General features: G+C 39.3%; 1 protein-coding gene across 1 annotated transcript; it reads right to left on the bottom strand.

Annotated features, from left to right (window-relative positions):
* Positions 1-4: 4 nt before the first annotated feature.
* On the bottom strand, positions 5-23,991 carry LOC131687265 (uncharacterized protein DDB_G0283697-like; the record flags this gene model as incomplete). Its single annotated transcript, XM_058971337.1, has 3 exons — positions 23,447-23,991; positions 1,978-2,615; positions 5-1,913 (listed from the first exon to the last, which is right to left on the bottom strand). Coding segments are annotated over exons 1-3 (2,610 nt in total), but the record flags the coding sequence as incomplete, so codon positions are not given.
* Between the last annotated feature and the right edge of the window lie 582 nt (positions 23,992-24,573).

Here is a 24,573-nt window from a genome sequence, read left to right as displayed (position 1 = left end):
CTGTTGGTTGCTGTTGGACTTGTTGAGATGGGCTGCCAGTAACAAATTCATTCGCGGTTGGAGTAGTTGCTGTGTAGTACCCTGCTGAATGTTGGTATTGAACGGGAGCTTGGCTCACAGATTGCGGTTTGTTTGAGGCATTCGATTGACTTGCCGTTTGAACCAAGTATTCATTTTGTAGAGTCAGGGGTAACGTTGGTTGCTGCGGCGTTTGATTTAGTTGATAACTCTGTTTAGGTGCTTGCGCACTTAGCTTCTGCTGCTGTTGATGTTGCAATTCTTGCTGGAGAAGGAGCTGCTGCTGTTGCTGTTGTTGTAGTAGCTGTTGTTGCTGCTGTTCGTGCATGGGGGACTGCACTACCACAACATTTGGGTTATCCAGTGCGGACCGCTGACGGAGACTTGAATATCGTTTCGCTGATCGAGAACTGCTATCACCGGCCATTAACTGCTGTTGACTGACGGTTGCACTTGCTAATGCGCCACCAAGATGTACGTTATGCATTTGAGCCGTTACGGGTTGCGGTAATTGGGAAGGCGCCTGCTGTTGCGGTAGTTGTGGAGGGGGAACTTGAGTCTGTGGAGATTGCGATACCGTCGGTGCTGCAGGTTGATTGGTCAACGTATGCAATTGTTGCTGATATTGTGCCTGCTGCTGTTGAAGTTGTTGATACTGTTGTTGCTGAGTTTGTTGCTGCATTTGCTGTTGTTGATGTGCCAGTTGCTGCTGCTGGGTCGTTGAAATCGTTGTTAACTGACTAGCCTGGGTGGAAACTATTTGTCGAGGTGAAATTTGGGATCGGGTGCTCAATGATACACCAGCCGTTGTAGGAAGCACTTGCTGTCGTTCTTTATTGGTTCTCTGAGCAGCAGGAGGGGGGTATTTCGCAATGTCTGTTTGACCAATTTCTACCGATTGTATAGTGGCATTGGCCGGCGGATTATATGGAAACTTTGCATCTTTCGGCATTTTCGAATCACTATAGGAATCATAATGATCATCACTGACATAAGATGTCTGTTGATGATGTGGTATTTGTTGCGGTGGTGGCTGCGACTGAGGTTGCTGAATTTGCTGTAGTTGTGGTGGTGGCATTTGCTGCTGTGGAATCAACTGAGGTGGTTGATTTTGGTAATTGTGATGCAATGCTCTTTGGTCCAGCATACGATCGGAAACAGTTTGGACGCGCTCCATGGCATTATTCATTTTGTTGCTATTACTGCTGCCTGAAAGTGCTCCTAGACTGTTGCTATGAGCAACCTGATTAGCACCACCACCACCTCCACCTGCACCAGCAATCGCCATTCCAGGATCCGCATTTTTATTTCTGCTCTGATTTTTAAATTGAAGTGAAGTAATGACCTTATAATCCGGACCCCGTCGATCCTTCTCCTTACTAGTGCGAATGTTTATTTTGTTTTCCTTATTGTTGTAGCTGTTGCTAACTCTGTCAGAACTGTACCGACTTCCGTCGGTTCGAGCATCTCGGTAGTTACCATCTTGCTGGTCATAATCCCGATCGCGATCCCAATTACGATCTCGATCACGTTCCCTGTCCATCCGGTCAACTCTATCTAGACGCTGGTCATATCGATCTCTGTCTATACCACGATCTCGATCAGCTATATTTCGGCTGCTATTGCTAGTTCGATTCCGTTCGCTGATTCTGCGTTCAGGGCGTTGTCGTCCACCACTACGATCATCCAACCTATCATTGATCGAGGCAGCTCGACCCTGTTTACTAAGACGACGCGCGTTTTGACCACTTCGGATTTTACCATTGTTCGTCCCCAGCTCTGGAAAGTCTTCCGGTCGTGGAACCTTTCGCAGTCGGTTATGTTCCGGGTTACTGTTCGATTTGGAATAGGCGTCCTCATCCTCCCAGTTTCTTGTGTACTTATTGGGACCTCGACTAGAATAAAACATATATTAAAATTTGGTTTGATTAAGAGTTTCAACCACTGTATTTTACTTACGCATAACGTCTTCGCCTTCGAGCACGTGGTGGACCATCTTCGCTACGAATATCATAGCCGTAAGCAGAAACTAGTTCTGCCCTGGACTTTGGGGCTTGCTCACACTCATCGAACCGATCATGCGTCCACCGATCTGTTGAAGCTTGCCACTTTTTCATCGTCTTCGACGCAGCATTTTTATCGACCCCCTTTCTGTCACCATTCACTCCCGGAGCGTCATCGTTTTTAGTATTTTCATCATCCGCGTCTTTATCATCATCCTCGTCTTCCACCGTACGATCGTCATGCTCGTAGAATGTTCCCTTCTTCGGTATGTACTGCGGATTACTGCGGTCTTCATCGTCATCTACCTTTCGTTTGCTATCCGCTTCCTGTTCCTGACCATCGCCACTCTGGCGCTCATAGTCCAACACTTCAATCACATCATCATCAGAACCCTCATCCCCCTCTTCCTCTTCATCACCGTCTTCTGCATCACTTCCCGCTAGCTCTTCTTCCTCACCACTATCGCTCTCATCTTCCTGATCATCGTACTCTTCCCCGTCCGATGGCGAATCTGACGCGGTGTCATATTCCGACTCTACCGTGGCCAACCCGCTCTGCTGCGATGTGTCCTCCCGGGCTGCATCATTGGTGTTCTGAAGGGAAGAGAAGAAAATAAATGGATACATGAATTGAGCTTGATCTTGTGCGACCACCTCTGGCTGCTACTCCGTTATCGAACAGTGAAGTTGCACAGGGAATAAGTAGATAATTATGCTTGGGAGTAGCGAAATATCTTTCAATGTGCCACTCCTGGTAGCCCTAAAGTGTTTATTGATCAATACCGGCGCCGGCCAGGCCCGAACGTAGATCACGCAAGGAAAGCGGAAGGAATGGTTAGTCCGATACTTGCCTTTGCTAGAGGCCGTATAAACTACTGCGCACTACACAAGTCTTACAGGAGGAGGATATTTTGCTTAGTAAGAGTATAGAAGTTGGATCTACTTCTTCTTTACCGACGCCAGAGAGGTGACTAAACAATCCGGTCCTAGATATCGATCCACTGAAGTCATGGACCGGGGACCAACGGCTGGCTTTTACATCCCTTCCGAAGGGAGACGTGGTCACAGATTTTTTCACCTTAGAAAAATCTCAACGACCTCGGCTGGAATTGACCCAGGCCAACCGGAATGAGTGGCGGTCACGTTTAGCACTCAACCACTGGCGCCGTCAGAAAATAAATGAATGCATGAATTTGGCTCGTAACTATTTTCGTTCGCTCCTCTATCCTAATATCTTGAGCGAAGTTAAACATTAAAATTACTGCAAATACCACTTTCTAATGATAAGATCATTTATTTGGGTTGGTAATCGTGCGCTGAGGAGTGTTTGAAACTCTAGATTCAGTCAAGTCCAGTCCGTCATCTGTAAATAGCTTTCAGGTTACATGCATTCGCCTGACGAAACTAGCCTTTGTTAGAATAATACATTTCGTGGATCTGAGGAGATTATTAATTTTAATTTTTATTGTTGTGTAGTAAACAAATTGTGTTTGTTGTTGAAACAACGTGGCGACGAGGATATTGTTGTCAAATTCGCGAAATTTTGTGTGTGCCTGCGTGAACCGTAGCAGTTTTTTTATAATTCACCGTGGACCGTATCAGATTTGTGTTAACCTTACAACGGTTTCGTGACATTTTCTATACGTAAACGTTATTGTGGTTAAATTCGTATATCGTACCATAGCTAAAATCGCTCTAATATGCCTAACATCAACAAACAAAACTTGGAGATCCGAAATGATGGTAGAAGTAAAAAAACGAGAAATGTTCTGGTCGAACGTGACTATCCAATGCGTAATTAAACGAGGTTTGTTCAATCTTCAATCCAAGTGTGCCAAAGTTTTCACCAGCAGAATGTGTGACTGCACCAAAACGCAGATAAAACTATCATTCTGACTGGAGCAACCTGAAGCCTATGTTTCGAGCAAAACGACCCGTCGGCTACAGAATGGAAAATGCTGTAGACCCATCTGCGCTGATTTTTCGACTGGGTTAACCCTTAAATGCGCAATGTTGTTTTAAAACAACATCCTGAAAATCGTCTAAAAATTATTGTAATAACGTGATATAGCTGTTAGACGATTTTCACAAAATTCTAAAAAAATTGATTTGCTCCTTTAAGGGTTAAACAACGTTCTTGAAGCAAACTAGTATCCACTTCCACTCCCGGATGATATAATTGCGAAGATGGCCGGATACAAGAGCTTCAGCCATATAGAACTACTCGAAGGCTATTTCCATGTCGGAGTTGATCCAGCTTGCCAGAATCTCCTCACTATTAATACTTACAAGGGATTTTTCCAGGGTATTGCTCTGTTTTTCACCGTTACTCGTTTTTACCGAATGTTGTTTGTACATATGTAATACTACGTTCACACTGCGAGTTAAAACGAGTTTTAACGCTATCTTGATGACGTTTTTATTGTTGCTAATTATTATAACGTGTTTTAACTCTGTAGTGTGAACATAATATAAGCCGCCGTTCCACGTCGGAGGTACTTTTAGTTAAAAGCCGATGCCGTACGCAAACATTCTCAGTGTGTGTGATTTGACCTGAGCAACCTATTTTGCCATCATCAGAAATTTCATGCTGCCAACAGACCATGCCATATTCTAGAATACTGCGTACCAGTGTAATGTATAGTGTTTTTAGACAATACACATCATTGAAATCACGAGGGTTGCGTTTGATGAGTCCAAGTACAGCGTAGGCTTTAGCTATAACGGAAGAGTAATGTGCGGTAAAGCGTAGCTTACAGTCGAGAATGACACCAAGGTCCTTGACGGATACGACTCGTTCTACAGGAGCAGAACACATTGAGTATTCGAACTTAATTGGAGTATGTACCCGTGTAAAAGTGAAGCTGCTTTTTTAATATTCACACTCATTCCGTTTCTGTCGCTCCAGTCAATGATCCTATCGACGTCCATTTGCAATGCACAATAGTCCACCATAGTTGTTATCAGCCGGAAAATTTTCAGATCATCAGCATACATGACTTTAGAAGACGATAATTAACTACAGAAGTCGTTCACGAAAAGCACAAATAGAAGAGGTCCGAGATGACTCCCTTGAGGAACGCCCGATGAAATGTGGAAAGGATCCGAGAGTGTAGTTCCATGTCGCACCGAGGCGCTATGGTTCGCAAGGTATGAGGAGATCCAACTAGTCAGCCAATCCGGCAAAGAATGTTTTAAAACATTCTCTCGTTATTTAAGTGGGGGAAAGGGTTTCAGCGCGAAAAAACACATTTTTTGCGAATTTTCTTAGAACTTCGCGTGAAGCGAATTGATCAAAACTTTTGTACATTGTAGTGTATCAGTTCAACATACACACTGAGAATAATTTGCTCCTACCAAGCATAATTTTTTGGATCATTGTGCATTTTCGCTCATTCAGTCAATCATGAAGTGCAACTACAGGCAGTTTGAATCGTTGCAATCACCAATTGCAACGATTAGCCCTCTTTATAGTTTATAGGGGAATTGTGGGTAAGACGGACAGGTTGAGTAAGACGGACACATGGTTATTTTTTGGGATATAACATTAAAACTTCAATTGTATTGTATGTGTACCCTATCATTATGAGTAACCTTGAATTATGAAAAACTTAGTAGGCCTTGTCTACTGCTAAACGTGTACAATTTAAGCAAGTTGCAGTTGCGTCCTGATGTAATTTTCGTTTCCGATTTCAAGGTTTATCGACGAAAAAATCAATTCTTTTGCGGATTTTTTCCTTTATTTCGATAAAGTAACTCTTAAGTGACATCTTCGTGGAAAATAACAGGTAAGTTGATTTATGCGCGAATAAGTACAAACGTTTAAAAATATGTGTACTGGTGGGGCAAGAAGGGCAGTCTTGATTAATTCTATTGATTCGTCCTTATATGAATGTCTCGCGTGTCGAAACGAAATTCTAACAATCAAACGTGGGGAACCATCCAGTTAACTGAAGTCACACATGCAGTAGACTGCAGGATATACGTTAATGTGACCAGGAGCGGCGAAACACTTTACGCCCGAGTGGGTAGAAAGCATAGGGTGAGGGGTCCATTAGTAAGGATTTCTTCCCTTTTCGCAATGCACACGCTTACATTACATTCACATTAAATCATGTTCGTTTATGCAAATGGAATTGTGGTACATAGATGTTTTCAAATGTGTGAAGTGCGAGATACATGCGTTGCACATCTATTTTTTTTGAAATGGTTCAAAATTACGAGTGGGTAATTACCCACTCGGTTATTTTCGAGTGGGTTGTACTACCCATACTACCCACGCTTTCCGCCGGCCATGAATGTGACCGAGGATAAGTACCAAATTTCTGGAACTGGTACACGATTTTGTGCAGGTACCATACTATGGCTGTGTGTAATCGAGGAACTGATGTTTCCAATTATGCATTTATTATATAACCTTTCAGTTTCGTATAAGTGATTGTAACTGATCAGCTCTCTTTATGACAACGGCATAAACGATATTAGAAAGTGCATCATTTGCTTCAACTCTAAATCGATCCCCAAAACTTTATTTTTCACCTCGAGTTGAACGTATATATTAAAAAGAAACATAGTCTATTCAAAACCTTCGCTAGAAACAGTAAATTTTAATATTTTGTATTGTGATCATCCTTTCTGCAGCATATCCGTCTTACCCCCACCATATGTCCGTTTCACCCGCAGTCTGAAATGATATGATACTTATTGATTTTTGTAACACAATCCCGTTGGGCCCTCGAAAGCCAACATATGGATCTACAACATAGAGTATTACATGTTGACAAAACATTCTCTTACTATGTTATATTTCAGTCTATCCTTAATATGTCCGTCTTACACCCAGTTCCCCTAAGTCATTTTATAAGATTTGTTTAGCTCCTTAGGCACATAGGAATGAAAAGTCACCACTTGTGACTGAACGCCCAATATATTGAATCAGAAATGTAATGCGAACTAAACAATATATAAAATACAAAATAAAATATAAAAAAAGTATTTGCAATGCAAATCATCAAAACGATAACAACCTGAGCAATCATTGACTGCGACATGACAACATCAAATTGAGCTTTCTTCTTCGTATACTACTTCTGATTTTACTCTATTCTTCGACACATCCATGAAGGAAGAGATTCATGGAATCCCGGACCATATACGCCCGCAAGTGATCCCCAATATATTTTATAATAAATTCCGAGTAGTCGACTGTGACAAAATGTTTTACACTGACGGATCAAATCTCGATGGGTCCACTGGCTTCGGTATCTTCAACAATACTATCACCGCTTCATTCAAGCTCAATGATCCCGCTTCCATTTACGTCCCAGAGTTAGCTGCAATTCAGTACACCCTTGGGATCATCGATACTCTGCCCACAGATCACTACTTCATCATTTCGGACAGCCTCAGCTCTATCGAGGCTCTTCGTACGATGAAGCCCAAAAAGCAATTCCCATATTTCCTGGGGAAGATACGGTAGTCCTTGTGTACGTTATCTGAAAAATCTTACCTTTGTTTGGGTCCCTTCTCATTGCTCTATCCTGGGCAATGAAAAGGCCGACTCATTAGAAAAGGTGGGCGCATTAGATGGTGACATATACGAAAGACCTATCTGCTTCAACGAATTTTTTAGTATTTGTCATCAGAGGACACTCAACAGTTGGCAAATCTCGTGGAGCAATGGTGAATTTGGACGATGAAGCCTTGGTTCAGGGGGATGGATGTGGGTCGGGATTTTATTCGTGTAATGTCCTGATTTATGTCCAACCACTACACCTTGGATGCGCATTTTCGGCATATTGGGCTTGCGGAGAGTAGTCTGTGCGCTTGTGACGAGGGCTATCACGACATCGAGCACGTTGTCTGGGTATGCGCCGGGTATTTGGACGCCAGGTCTCAGTTAAAGGATTTCCTTCGGGACCACCCAATGTCCCAGTTCGAGATATGCTGGCAAATCGCGATCTTCCCTATATGTCCCTTATTTATACTTTCATAAAAACGATAAATATCCCAATTTAGCTCCTCTTTTATTTCTGGTTTTTAGAAATTTCCTCTTGCCTCGTGGAACCGATCAGCTCCAGAGTGCAACTATGTAACCGCCGTCGCCCTTACCACTACGCCTGCATAGAATGAAACTGAAGCGAGAGCGACTCAAGGTCCGACCAAGCATAAGTCTTCGTTAAAGAATCAAATTTGTATTCTGTATTCCTAGTTTTGAGATAGCTGTAATTTTTACTCTTTATCGAAACTATTGTCCTCCATCTTGTAAATAGAATTGTACCCCTAGTTTTAAGATATCTATGGAATTTCTCATAAATATTTGTTCCCCCTTTCGTGTACCAAACTATATTGTTAGTTTTAAGATGACTGTAATATATTTCGTAAAAAAATATTACTCCTCCTCTTATATATCAAGCCCTTGTTTTAAAATTTTTCATGGAAAAAATCTTTTGCCCCTCTCTTGTATATAGAATCTTATTTGTAGTCTTAAGATAGCTGTAAATTTTTTTTCGCTTATAAAAAAAATTGAACATTGTAACCTACTAGTTTTAAGATATCCAAAATGTAAAAACAAAAGAATTTGGCACCGCCCAGCTAACGCATTTGTGCCTATCAAATAAACGAAATGAATAAAAAAAATCTAATTGGGCTTTCAATTTGATAACAGGATCTGTTCGGGATGCTAGAAAACACCATCGTCTTTCGATCTGTACTGGAAAATCGTGGGAAACAAGGTACCGTAATAATCGAATGAAAAAAAATAAACGAAGAGGTGTTATTATAGTCACTTCTGTCCAATTGACAATTTCCCCCAAAAGTGCACATCAAATGAATGGCTGGCGTCCAACAGGGGCTAACCCACATTTTGCATTTTTTACAGGAAATGGAAAAAAAGTCCGCATTTCCAAATTAGCATTGTTTTTATTGTAAAAATACACGTTTTTATTAATAGTTCATTGACTCATGTTGTCTAGAAAAAATAAGATCATTACATGTACTACTTTTCAATTCACGAGCATTTTCGTTATTCGAGGGGGTAACCCCGGAGGTACCAAGCCTCCAAAAGGGGCTAACCCACAATTTACACGTACTTTCCTTATCCTTCGTTTTAGAGGTATGGTGTCTATGGCAAAGTTGTTATGTGACATCTAACGCTTTATTTGATCATTTCATATTAGTTCGGAATTCAGTCGCTAGGGCGGCGCTGTTATCAACTTTTTAATGGAACGAGGTAGAAATATGGTGTCTACGGCAAAGTTGTACGTCAGGTAATTATAAATATATCTTCTGAAGATACCAACTTTGTAGGTCCTACAGGTTTTGAAATATGACGGCGCCGGTGGTTGAGTGGTAAGCGTGACCGCCACTCATTCCAGGCGGCCTGGGTTCAATTCCAGCCGAGGTCGTTGCGATTTTTCTGAGGTGAAAAAATCTGTGGTCACGTCTTCCTTCGGAAAGGGGAAGTAAAGCCGTTGGTCCCCGGTCTATGAGTTTTTAGTGGATCCGAGATCTGAAGTCATCTCTCTGACGTCGGTAAAGAAGAAGTGATCCAACTTCTATACTCTTACTAACAAAAATATCCTCCTCCTGTGATACTTGTGGAGTACACAGTAGTATATACGGCCTCTAGCAAAAGCAAGTATCGGACTAATTATTCCTTCCCTTTCCTTCCGCGATCTACGCTCGGGCCTGGCCGGCGCGGGATTGATCAATAAACACTTTAGGATTACCAGGAATTGCACATTGAAAGATGTTTCGCTACTTCCAAGCATAATTATCTACTTATTCTCTGTGCAACTTCAGGTAGTCCAGATCGATAACGGAGTAGCAGCCAGGGGTGGTCGCACGAGCTCAAGCTCAGGTTTTGAAATATGGCACATTTTTGAAAACATAATATGTGTAAGTAAATGTTTTAACTAAAACCTTCTCTATCTCGAAAAATACAGAACCTACAAAGTTTGCATCTTCAGAAGATAGAACCTACAGCTTTCTCGAACATAACATTTCTATCTAGTTTTATAAAAAAGTTGATAATAGCACCGTCCTAGCAACTGAATTCCGAAATAGTGTGATTTAACCAAATAAAGCGCTAAGTACCATACAGAAACTCTTCCGAAGAAACCATAACTCTATCAAGAAAGATAATAATTGATTCTACGTTTTGCCTTTCTCATATAGAAAGGTTATGCAATCACTCTGAAAAACGTCAACCTAATCCCGGCCCGGAGGGCCGAGTGTCATATCCCATTCGACTCAGTTCGTCGAGATCGGAAAAAGTCTGTATGTGTGTGTGTGTATGTATGTATGTGTGTGTGTATGTGTGTGTGTATGTGTGTGTGTATGTGTGTGTGTGTATGTATGTGCGTATGTGTCAAATAATGTCACTCATTTTTCTCAGAGATGGCTGGACCGATTTGCCCAAACTTAGTCTCAAATGAAAGGTGCAACCTTCCCATCGGCTGCTATTGAATTTTGGATCGATCGGAATTCTGGTTCCGGAATTACGGGTTTCAGAGTGCGGCCACACAGAAATTTCTCATATAAACTATAGGAAAAATTAAAAATAGAATTTTTATTTTTGATGCTAAATGTGTTCAAGGTGCATGAAACGTCGAGATTTGATGCAAACTCGAAAAAAAAATTTGACTACGATTCACTTTTTTGGATTTTGGCACATTTTTGCCTTTCTCATATAGAAAGGTTATGCAATCACTCTGAAAAACGTCAACCTAATCCCGGCCCGGAGGGCCGAGTGTCATATCCCATTCGACTCAGTTCGTCGAGATCGGAAAAAGTCTGTATGTGTGTGTGTATGTATGTATGTGTGTGTATGTGTGTGTGTATGTGTGTGTATGTGTGTGTGTGTGTATGTATGTGCGTATGTGTCAAATAATGTCACTCATTTTTCTCAGAGATGGCTGGACCGATTTGCCCAAACTTAGTCTCAAATGAAAGGTGCAACCTTCCCATCGGCTGCTATTGAATTTTGGATCGATCGGAATTCTGGTTCCGGAATTACGGGTTTCAGAGTGCGGCCACACAGAAATTTCTCATATAAACTATAGGAAAAATTAAAAATAGAATTTTTATTTTTGATGCTAAATGTGTTCAAGGTGCATGAAACGTCGAGATTTGATGCAAACTCGAAAAAAAAATTTGACTACGATTCACTTTTTTGGATTTTGGCACATTTTTGCCTTTCTCATATAGAAAGGTTATGCAATCACTCTGAAAAACGTCAACCTAATCCCGGCCAAATTTTTTTTCGACTCGTTAAGGGTTTCTGGATTTTAACAGGGGCGTAGTTGAAGGTTTACGGAGAGGGGTTACACCCCCCCTCTACTGTTCGCGCCCCTCCTTTAAAAATCTCCTTAAATCACCCCTCAGACCACCACCCCATCCAGCCCTCATACCCCTCCCTTTCAACCCCATCATCTTTAAACCACCACTATATCACAAAGCATACCAATTTAAGCTGGGGAGTCATTCGTTCATGGGACTTTCGCCCTCTTCACATACCCAGCCCCGCATGACAAAATGAGTTAGCAAGCAGATAACATTGATCTAATGATGATTAGGCTAATGGAGTATGATATTTTTTTGTTTCAAGTGTTTCACCGTCGACACGTAGCTCATCAAGTTCGTGGCTGGCATGCCATTGTGTATAAGTGCAAAGTGTACTAAGAATGTAATGGACATTTCCACAATTATGTTGAACATAAAAAGCCTCCGTGCCATAGTTTAGAGAAATGAGAAAGGCACAATTGCACCGCTAGGTGGATTAAAACAGGTTTTTCGGCAAATATATGGTGGTGGTCAACGCACTTACGAATGAGCAATGGAAAGAGGGCATTGAACCATGAGTGATCAGTTGTAAAAGTTACTACGACAATTGCTAGTACAATAGGTCGGTGTTAAGTCAGACCGGTCTAAGTCGCAAAATCTTAAAAAATGAGGTAATGACATCACTGGATAAAGAATTTCTTTAGCTACATTCGAGTTTTACCAGATTTGAAGAATGTTATAATTGGCAAGAATTATGACAAAAGTTAATTTTGAATTATAACGTAAAGGGTGCTGCGATTCAAACTTTGAACTTGTTTTTCTCAAAATGAAAACGATGTCACTTGGTCCGGTCATGCCGACACACAGTGGGGCGAAACTGAAAAAGACGGTCAAAAGTATTTGCTGAGTTTCACAGATGTTTCCATGCTTTGATGTCTTCAGAAAAGTTTCCTAGGACTACATCTTTTAGGATAAAAACCTTAATTTTTCATAAGGTGCAACTGTCATTTAAAAAAAAATACTTTTAGCTCAACAAAACTTTTATTTTGCGCGGAATCTTATGGAGCAATTTATTTTAAACACCTTCGAAGAACATATTCACCATCTATATATTTTTCCTTTACGTTGCACCTTAAAATCAGTTTTTTTACTTTCTCTTCTACACATTATTTTTTCTACATTGGTATGTTTTAGAAAGTTTTAGATATCATCAAAACACATAACATTTCTGAAGACTCTAATGATGTATGACATGTGCTTCGGGATATAAGTCGATTTTTCTTTAAAAATGCTTTTTTTCATTACAAAATTTTTCAAAATTGTGAATTCTCTTTGTGAACCAAAACTCAGCATGATTCGTTTCGGCATATTATATAGTATGTGTAAGTGAAGTATAACAATCCGGACTTTTTGGGTTTTTCGGTTTTCATGCATTTGTCTTCTATATAATGTATGGATATTTCGCAGTATCTATAGAACTCCCATTAGTAAATCAACACGTCATAATACAGAATACTAAACTCAATGCAAAATATATCTTCTTTTATAAACAATCAACATGTAAAAACAATGTAAAAGTGTACGAAGCACTAATCATACATTAGAAGTATTTTATATCGAATGACTAAAACCATTAATCTTGGAAATATTATATAATTTTGGTATTAGTCCTGTCATTCTTCGTTCTTAGCAATCAGTTACTCAAAAATCCACAAAACTCAAGCTCTGAGAGTGTATTTTCTGTAGTCCTTCTAATGTATAATTAGTGCTTCATGCATTTTCATTGTTTTTACATGTTGATTGTTTATAATAGAAGATATATTTTGCATTGATTTTATTATTCTGTATTATGACGTGTTGATTTACTAATCAGCGTTCTATAGATACTGCGAAATATCCATACATTATACAGTATAAAAATGCATGAAAACTAAAAAACCCGAAAAGTTCGAATTGTTATAATTCGCTTACATATACTATATAACATGGCGAAACTAATCATGCTGAGTTCACAAAGTTTCACAATTTTGAGAAATTTTGGGATGAAAAAGAGCATTTTTTAAAGAAAAATAGATTTATATCCCGATGTACATGGTATGCGTCATTAGTCTTCAGAAAAGTTATGTGTTTTGACGATATTTAAAACTTTCTTAGACATACCAATGGAGAAAAAATTAAGTTGTAGAAGAAAAAGTTGAAAAACTGATTTTAAGGCGTAACGTATATATCTCTTAAGGAAAAAATATATAGATGACGCATATGTTCATCAAAGTGGTTTAAAATAAATTGCTTTACAAGATTTTGCGCAATTTTTTTTTTGCTGCTGAACTAAACTTTTTTTTAAATGACAGTTGCACCTTAAGAAAAATTAAGATACTTATCCTAAAAGATGTAGGATGTAATCCTAGGAAACTTTCCTGAGGACATCAAAACATGAAAACATCTGTGAAACTCAGGAAAGACTTTTGACCGTCTTTTTTCAGTTTCGCCGCACTGTGCGACACCACTAACCCTTCCCAGTTACTGAGGGACTCTAAATTGCCACCTTAGTTTATATCAGGTAGTAGAAAAAATAATCTGCGCTTCTCGTATAGAAAGTATATGCGATTACTCCAAACATAGGATGCGAATGTATTTGTTTATGTGGCACACCTCACCTTTAGCTGGATCAATTTGCACAAAATTAGTCAAAAATTAAAGGTCCAACTTTCCCATCGGCAGCTATTGTACTTTTTTTTGCTGATATTACTGGTGGTTCGAGAGGTACGGGTTTAAAAGTGCGGTCATACAGTATGTTTAAAATCTATTGAAATAGACACAGAATTGCTAGGGTCAAGGATGCCAAAGGTACTGGTCAACTACATTTTTTTCGGTATATTTACATTTGCACAAGCCGTACAGCCCGCTACAGCGACGCATCACTACAGCTCTTGCCAGAACGGTAGCCAAACCGAGTATATTTTCCCGTAGAGCAGTAGAATACATTTTTGTTTTGCTGCTGTACTCCGACTGCTCGGCGAGAGTGTGGCGTAGTAAAGTTTGTTCTCTTGCTTTGTACACTTTTCTCTGCGTAGTCAAAGGGAGAGGCCCGCACACGAAAGCGTTGATGCCGGTCGTGGCGCAAACGAACCGCATTTATTTTTGTCGTTAGTGATTGAAAATATTGAATAGATCAAAAATATTAAAAAGTGTAAAATAAGGAAAGAGAAGCTGTACCGCTCGCGTCTGGTGGCTGTACTGGGGGTAGTATTTCTTTGTCATGTTACAGCTTTGCTTACAGACTGCCGTATAGCGCTGGGCTTCCTGCAATAGCGAACGACAGCAGCGATGAAAGAGAAACGAGAATGTAGGCAGAAAAATTACAGCCGCAGAAAAGGTAGGCATTTTTCATCCTTGGCTAGGGTTCACAGGCTTAAGTCACTGTTGGTCTACCGAAATCTCTTTTACCACATTTCCGATATACAGGTATACCTCGATAGTACGTACCCTCGTTAGTACGTACCATCAAACATTTTTTTTTCGTTTGATTTTGTAAACTTCAAAAAAATAGGACAAATTTAATGGAAGTTCAATGGGTTTCTGCATACTTTAGAGAACATGTGTGCTACTCAGAGTAATCGTGGAAATCAAACAAGTATAAAAAATCTGCCAGCCTTATGGACGCCCTCCAAGTTTCAGGAAAGTCTTATATTTTGAGAGATTGCTAACTTACAAGAAGATTCTTAAAACTTCAAGTAATTCGTCAGACACTCAGGTTAATTAAAGTTTGTTTTTGTCAAACTTCAGAGTATCTCAATGAACTTTAAGGACGATCTTCGAAGGTCGTATGGAATGTAGGAAATACTTCAGACTTAAGAGCCTTTCTATACTAATAATTTCTTTAGAAAGCACGATTCCACAAATATTTTACAGTTTCAGTAGATTTTGTTAACGGTTATCAGTGATTCATCCAAGCTGTACTAAACTTCAAGAAACTCATACGATAAAAATTCGCGAAGCTTCGGGAATATTCTAATTTATGGAAAATCTTTTAAATATCAGGGGCCCTTTGCAAATTTTATAAAATTCTATCGAACTTAAAAAAATGCCAAGTGCATTTCATGAAACTCACAATTAACTTCAGCGAAATAATTCGAGAAAAACTTTCAAAATTAGAAAAGTGACGCAGATCAAAAAACCTCTTCCAGCATTAAGTACGGCATGTCCCACAAGCTTCTGAGAAGTTTTACTAACTTTAAGGCAATTTGTAAAATTTTGAGACATTTTTCGAACATCAAACATTTTAGGCAATTTTGATTGCTAATATCTAGAGCGATAACAAAACGGTTTTTGATGGACGATCTTCAAACATCATGTACATTAAATTTGACTGCTGAGCTCTATCCCATAGGAGATACGATGTTTGAATTGGAATGGGCGAGATTCACACGACTAGCGATTTCGATGGAGAGGCTTGTACTACTCATCGAACCGAAAAAACGCATCTAAATGAGCATTTTCTCAATATCAATAAGCGAGTGTGGTTTAAAAAACTTGTTTTAATCCACCTAGCGGTGCAATTGTGCCTTTCTCATTTCTCTAAACTATGGCACGGAGGTTTTTAATTTCAACATAATTGTGGAAATGTCCATTACATTCTTAGTACACTGCTCTTATACACAATGGCATGCCAGCCACGAACTTGATGAGCTACGTGTCGATGGTGAAACACTTGAAACAAAAAAATATCATACTCCATTAGCCTAATCAGCATTAGATCAATGTTATCTGCTTGCTAACTCATTTTGTCATGCGGGGGTGGGTATGTGAGGAGGGCTAAAGTCCCATGAACGAACGACTCCCCAGCTTAAATTGGTATGCTTTGTAATATAGTGGTGGTTTAAAGATGATAAAGTTGAAAGGGAGGGGTATGAGGACTGGATGGGGTGGTGGTCTGAGGGGTGATTTAGGGAGATTTTTAAAGGAGGGGAGTGAACAGTAGAGGTGGGGTGTAACCCCTCTCCGTAAACCATCAACTACGCCCCTGTTAAAATCCAGAAACCTTATGCGAGTCGAAAAAAAAAATTGGCCGGGATTAGGTTGACGTTTTTCAGAGTGATTGCATAACCTTTCTATATGAGAAAGGCAAAAATGTGCCAAAATCCAAAAAAGTGAATTGTCGTCAAATTTTTTTTCGAGTTTGAATCAAATCTCGACGTTTCATGCACCTTGAACACATTTAGCATCAAAAATAAAATTTTTATTTTTTATTTTTCCTATAGTTTATATGAGAAATTTCTGTGTGGCCGCACTCTGAAACCTGTAATTCCGGAACCAGAATTCCGATCGATCCAATAGCAGCCGATGGGAAGGTTGCACCTTTCATTTGAAACTAAGTTTGGGCAAATCGGTCCAGCCATCTCTGAGAAAAATGAGTGACATTATTTGACACATACGCACATACATACACACACACATACACACACATACATACACACACATACACACACACATACATACACACATACACACACACATACAGACTTTTTCCGATCTCGACGAACTGAGTCGAATGGGATATGCCGGGATTAGGTTGACGTTTTTCAGAGTGATTGCATAACCTTTCTATATGAGAAAGGCAAAAAGTATCCACTATATGGGTGTCATTCAAGAAATATTTCCTAGCTCAGAGCTATCTTGTGTAGTCAAAAACTATGACTTAAATACCTTCTGGCACATATGAGATGAAGGATTTCTGACGCATCCTCCACTTCCACTCTACTAATCCACCCCCCCTCTACTTCCATTCCAGCAACATTTCAAAATATAATGATGATAACATAGAACTCATGTTGATTAAGTTAATTAAATATTAGAGGAGCCCGGGGCTAGTTGGTGGAATCCCTTTGTATTCGTTTCTATTGGACATATGGCGCTGCCTCTCATTATGTACCTCAAGTTAAGTGAAACCCATTATCCAATGTGTTTTTGTTAAAAAATATTTTGTTTTGTAGAAGTTGTGGTCTATATTGTGTTTTCGAGCATACCAAGTATTTTTTTTTTAATTTAAACACTTTGTGTTATTTTGGGTGATTTTAAATCTATTTCCCAATTGATTATATTTTTCGGAAGTGCGTAAAAAGAGCTTTCAGTATCCGTATAGATATTAAATCTATCCATGAATTAAAGTGATTTTTTAAAGTTTTTTTTTGTAAAATTGCGGTTGGAGTAAGTTGGCAAGTTGGCGCTACTATTTACAGTGCAAATGTAGTCATCAAATATTTTTATTTTTGGAATTCACTCCAAAGTAAAACTTTGTGTATCTCGTCAATGCAGGGGATATTTACTTCGGCCAAATCGCCTGAAGAATTTCGAAAATATGCTTTTGAATGTGGAATACGCGTCTAGGTAAAATGCCGGGGTATTAAGACTGAAATATATTGGCAATTGTCGGTTAATATACAATTTTATTGAAAAGACTTTCAGCACGAACCTTTAATGTAATTAAATCTCCTTTTTTTGGCGTATTCATACATACTGGGGTAAAATGGCGGATTTTTCGCGTCACACATTTTTGTCTATAAAAACAAAGACAATGCAACAAACACTTTGATAAAATTCAGGGATGTTGGCAACAGCCACATGTTCTATTTTGCAAGATCTAGCTACATCAAAGACTGTAAAAAGAAGAACTGAAAACACCCCAAACTAGCCCTGGCCTCCCCTATACTTTTTTGTTTAAAGTGAGTCAGCGTCTAGTTTCGTGGTAGTCGTGGGGTACGTGCTAAGTGAAATAAGAATATAATAGACATTTCCCCAATTCTATTGAACAAAACCAACTAATGAATCATAGTTTGAATAAATGAGAAATGCGCAATTGCACCACTAGGTAGATAAAAACACGTTTTGCCTTTCTCATATAGAAAGGTTATGCAATCACTCTGAAAAACGTCAACCTAATCCCGGCCCGGAGGGCCGAGTGTCATATCCCATTCGACTCAGTTCGTCGAGATCGGAAAAAGTCTGTATGTGTGTGTATGTATGTATGTGTGTGTGTATGTGTGTGTGTATGTGTGTGTGTGTATGTATGTGCGTATGTGTCAAATAATGTCACTCATTTTTCTCAGAGATGGCTGGACCGATTTGCCCAAACTTAGTCTCAAATGAAAGGTGCAACCTTCCCATCGGCTGCTATTGAATTTTGGATCGATCGGAATTCTGGTTCCGGAATTACGGGTTTCAGAGTGCGGCCACACAGAAATTTCTCATATAAACTATAGGAAAAATTAAAAATAGAATTTTTATTTTTGATGCTAAATGTGTTCAAGGTGCATGAAACGTCGAGATTTGATGCAAACTCGAAAAAAAAATTTGACTACGATTCACTTTTTTGGATTTTGGCACATTTTTGCCTTTCTCATATAGAAAGGTTATGCAATCACTCTGAAAAACGTCAACCTAATCCCGGCCCGGAGGGCCGAGTGTCATATCCCATTCGACTCAGTTCGTCGAGATCGGAAAAAGTCTGTATGTGTGTGTGTATGTATGTATGTGTGTGTGTATGTGTGTGTATGTGTGTGTATGTGTGTGTGTATGTATGTGCGTATGTGTCAAATAATGTCACTCATTTTTCTCAGAGATGGCTGGACCGATTTGCCCAAACTTAGTCTCAAATGAAAGGTGCAACCTTCCCATCGGCTGCTATTGAATTTTGGATCGATCGGAATTCTGGTTCCGGAATTACGGGTTTCAGAGTGCGGCCACACAGAAATTTCTCATATAAACTATAGGAAAAATTAAAAATAGAATTTTTATTTTTGATGCTAAATGTGTTCAAGGTGCATGAAACGTCGAGATTTGATGCAAACTCGAAAAAAAAATTTGACTACGATTCACTTTTTTGGATTTTGGCACATTTTTGCCTTTCTCATATAGAAAGGTTATGCAATCACTCTGAAAAACGTCAACCTAATCCCGGCCCGGAGGGCCGAGTGTCATATCCCATTCGACTCAGTTCGTCGAGATCGGAAAAAGTCTGTATGTGTGTGTGTATGTATGTATGTGTGTGTATGTGTGTGTGTATGTGTGTGTGTATGTGTGTGTGTATGTGTGTGTGTGTATGTATGTGCGTATGTGTCAAATAATGTCACTCATTTTTCTCAGAGATGGCTGGACCGATTTGCCCAAACTTAGTCTCAAATGAAAGGTGCAACCTTCCCATCGGCTGCTATTGAATTTTGGATCGATCGGAATTCTGGTTCCGGAATTACGGGTTTCAGAGTGCGGCCACACAGAAATTTCTCATATAAACTATAGGAAAAATTAAAAATAGAATTTTTATTTTTGATGCTAAATGTGTTCAAGGTGCATGAAACGTCGAGATTTGATGCAAACTCGAAAAAAAAAATTGACTACGATTCACTTTTTTGGATTTTGGCACATTTTTGCCTTTCTCATATAGAAAGGTTATGCAATCACTCTGAAAAACGTCAACCTAATCCCGGCCCGGAGGGCCGAGTGTCATAACCCATTCGACTCAGTTCGTCGAGATCGGAAAAAGTCTGTATGTGTGTGTGTATGTATGTATGTGTGTGTGTATGTGTGTGTATGTGTGTGTGTATGTGTGTGTGTGTATGTATGTGCGTATGTGTCAAATAATGTCACTCATTTTTCTCAGAGATGGCTGGACCGATTTGCCCAAACTTAGTCTCAAATGAAAGGTGCAACCTTCCCATCGGCTGCTATTGAATTTTGGATCGATCGGAATTCTGGTTCCGGAATTACGGGTTTCAGAGTGCGGCCACACAGAAATTTCTCATATAAACTATAGGAAAAATTAAAAATAGAATTTTTATTTTTGATGCTAAATGTGTTCAAGGTGCATGAAACGTCGAGATTTGATGCAAACTCGAAAAAAAAATTTGACTACGATTCACTTTTTTGGATTTTGGCACATTTTTGCCTTTCTCATATAGAAAGGTTATGCAATCACTCTGAAAAACGTCAACCTAATCCCGGCCCGGAGGGCCGAGTGTCATATCCCATTCGACTCAGTTCGTCGAGATCGGAAAAAGTCTGTATGTGTGTGTATGTATGTATGTGTGTGTGTGTGTATGTGTGTGTGTATGTGTGTGTGTATGTATGTGCGTATGTGTCAAATAATGTCACTCATTTTTCTCAGAGATGGCTGGACCGATTTGCCCAAACTTAGTCTCAAATGAAAGGTGCAACCTTCCCATCGGCTGCTATTGAATTTTGGATCGATCGGAATTCTGGTTCCGGAATTACGGGTTTCAGAGTGCGGCCACACAGAAATTTCTCATATAAACTATAGGAAAAATTAAAAATAGAATTTTTATTTTTGATGCTAAATGTGTTCAAGGTGCATGAAACGTCGAGATTTGATGCAAACTCGAAAAAAAAATTTGACTACGATTCACTTTTTTGGATTTTGGCACATTTTTGCCTTTCTCATATAGAAAGGTTATGCAATCACTCTGAAAAACGTCAACCTAATCCCGGCCCGGAGGGCCGAGTGTCATATCCCATTCGACTCAGTTCGTCGAGATCGGAAAAAGTCTGTATGTGTGTGTGTGTATGTATGTATGTGTGTGTGTATGTGTGTGTGTATGTGTGTGTGTGTATGTATGTGCGTATGTGTCAAATAATGTCACTCATTTTTCTCAGAGATGGCTGGACCGATTTGCCCAAACTTAGTCTCAAATGAAAGGTGCAACCTTCCCATCGGCTGCTATTGAATTTTGGATCGATCGGAATTCTGGTTCCGGAATTACGGGTTTCAGATTGCGGCCACACAGAAATTTCTCATATAAACTATAGGAAAAATTAAAAATAGAATTTTTATTTTTGATGCTAAATGTGTTCAAGGTGCATGAAACGTCGAGATTTGATGCAAACTCGAAAAAAAAATTTGACTACGATTCACTTTTTTGGATTTTGGCACATTTTTGCCTTTCTCATATAGAAAGGTTATGCAATCACTCTGAAAAACGTCAACCTAATCCCGGCCAAATTTTTTTTCGACTCGTTAAGGGTTTCTGGATTTTAACAGGGGCGTAGTTGAAGGTTTACGGAGAGGGGTTACACCCCTCCTCTACTGTTCGCGCCCCTCCTTTAAAAATCTCCTTAAATCACCCCTCAGACCACCACCCCATCCAGCCCTCATACCCCTCCCTTTCAACCCCATCATCTTTAAACCACCACTATATCACAAAGCATACCAATTTAAGCTGGGGAGTCGTTCGTTCATGGGACTTTCGCCCTCTTCACATACCCAGCCCCGCATGACAAAATGAGTTAGCAAGCAGATAACATTGATCTAATGATGATTAGGCTAATGGAGTATGATATTTTTTTGTTTCAAGTGTTTCACCGTCGACACGTAGCTCATCAAGTTCGTGGCTGGCATGCCATTGTGTATAAGTGCAAAGTGTACTAAGAATGTAATGGACATTTCCACAATTATGTTGAACATAAAAAGCCTCCGTGCCATAGTTTAGAGAAATGAGAAAGGCACAATTGCACCGCTAGGTGGATTAAAACAGGTTTTTTGTTTGTTTCTTATACTGCCAACATAACCACATTGAGATTTTGTATGAAATCTTTGAATATTCAAGATAACAGAACGAAGGATATAACATACGATGTTGAAGAGTTGGCGAATTTCAATAATAATTTGAATCATATCGAATTGAACATCTTTATGATCCTTGAATAACGCGAGGGTAATTTCTAAGTAACAGTCGCGTGTCTGCATCGCATGAGATAATGCACCATTCAAAAACTTCATTTTTGAGTAACCGCTTCATGATTAAGAGTAATCGCACCGGAATGGAAACAGTTTCTCAAGACACTGTTGACCAATCAGTCAATTGAGTGCTTAAAAGCGCACAACAAACCTAGGCGTAATTCATGTTCAGCTCAGGGATCGCATTTGAAACAAATGCAAAATAGCAAATTGGCTTTGATATCTCCACGAAAGCAAACATTTTCATATAACATTTAATTGCCAGACTCCAATCCGCGCCACCACCATACCACCCTCTCTGGTTCACCTTTTCTGATTTTCAATTTGTTGCATGTCTCTAAAGCACTACTTCATCATCATCACCATCATTGCCGTCATCTCTTTGGAATTTTATTATAGTATCCTCCTTATTAACAACTTTCGGCGAAGGTTAAAAACGCATTCGGCGTGCAAGCAACGGATCCACGTTGGCGTGAAGTAGGAAAAGGAAAATCTTTCACTTCCACCGTTCAAATCGCGTGCTGCTGTACACGAGAAATATTATGTATTGTTTCTTTCTCCATTTGCCACCAGTGGCGTTGTCCACGTTTCAAAAATTGGCCCGAAATTATGAATGCAAAATGAGAATGAGGTGATGGGGATCTGTACTGTTAATATTCCAACTTTTCATGAGTTTCAAATTACTTTGATCGTTCCGTCAATTATGAACAAGAACTGGCGTTGCTTGATTGACTTTCCACAAGTTCTTTCAATATATCATTGTTTTCGATAAACTAAATAATCTTTCAGCAGTTTTGTAAAATCTATCCGTAAGTACATTTGAAGAAACCTACATGTATTATGTATTTTGAGATCAACAGAATTAACTTTCCTGAAAATAGTATTTTCTTGCCAAACACAGTAATACTATTACCTCTGTTATAATAGCAGTAGTGGTCTTAAAATATATTGATCAGCCCAAATAAAGCTGCGATGGGAATGATGCCCCTGGAAACACATTCGACGTTTATTTTACGAGAAATTTATCCGAAAACTGGGAATCTGCTAAATGTGCAGTAGTAGAAGTCATTGAGATTGTCGAGTATCTCACGGTAAAAAGGTTAGCTTTGTTTACATTTATCAGACCTAGTACTTTGAATAATTTATTATCTTTGTGCGTCTGCTGATACAAACAAGATCGCTACCCACAGAGGGTAGTAATTATTTAGCCCTGTTTCCTATGATGTGCACTCAGGATTGTCAACAGATATATGTGTCTATTAAATATGATCTGAAATTTACTGCTCGAGGTGTCACTTCAATAATACAAAAAAAAACTCCATTTTCTATTACATGAGAATCATATGCATGAAAGATTACTACAGAAATTCGAATAATTCAACGTCACACTTACATCAGCAGAATTATCGGTAAAGTCATCCGATTCCGACAACTTATGCACTGGCTTTTCTGACATTTTCCCCGATCTGCCGTTCACCTTATCTCTCGTTCCTGTTTGATCTACACTTATGTATAATTTTCACTTTTCAAAACTCTGCAGCTGCTAATCACAATTTAAACACTGTACACCCTGGAATACGCAGGACACTAGCCGCAAGCCTCCCTTGCCAGTTTTGATGCGAACAATCCGGAATAATTTAAACTACGTAAATTTCTCCTTAATCTTCGAATGAGGGCAGGTACCTCCGTCGGCCGATCCACCTTTTGCCTGCTGTGCGAAACCCGATGGCTGGTTGATGGCTACCTTACGGATTGCGATACCGATGGATCCAAGTGGTATTGAAAAGTTTATGCACCTAAGATACCTCGCCTACAACACTGCTTTTACTTTGCAAAAGTGAAAAGGCTTACGTACTACAAATTATCTCCTCTGAATGATGAATAGGTAACACACAATTTTTTTCGGTTCGAAAAAACCAGTATGACAACTGTGTTGACGTTTTTCGTCGATATGTCAACGCATGCCATTTCACTTTTACTCCGTTCCTGATAGAATGTGTTGCTAAAATAATCCAGTGCTGTCAATACTGCCACTGAAAATATTCGACACGAAAAAACCATACACGCAGAATTTTATTTATGCATCAATAGTATACTTTTCTATCTGCCTCTCGTTTCTTCAACTGTAAATTTTATGCATTGGACATATTCGGTCTATCCACTCATTGAATGCTTACTAGAAGTATATGCATGAAAATGCATAAAAATTACAGCAGAAGAAAAGAGACGGGAATAGAAGGTATGCTAACTATGCATATTTTTGTTTCTCAGTGTATGCAATTAAACATCATTTTCATGTGCGTTCCCGCATAAACGAGAACAATAAATGTTAAATAATAAATAGTTTAAAAAACTTTACCCATTTTATGTATTCAAATTGCCCATTTTCGGAAGTTATTCGAGCTGTCAAAAAATGGGTATTTTTTTGTTTCTAACAATGAGTACTTTTTATCCATTTCACAACTACTCGATGAGGTAATGTCAATGGGTATATTGATCTTGATAATGGGTGAAAAATCC

This window comes from Topomyia yanbarensis, chromosome 3 (genome assembly GCF_030247195.1).
Source record: "Topomyia yanbarensis strain Yona2022 chromosome 3, ASM3024719v1, whole genome shotgun sequence".
NCBI classification, from domain to species: Eukaryota; Metazoa; Arthropoda; class Insecta; order Diptera; family Culicidae; genus Topomyia; species Topomyia yanbarensis.
This window is presented reverse-complemented; position numbering and strand designations above follow the sequence as displayed.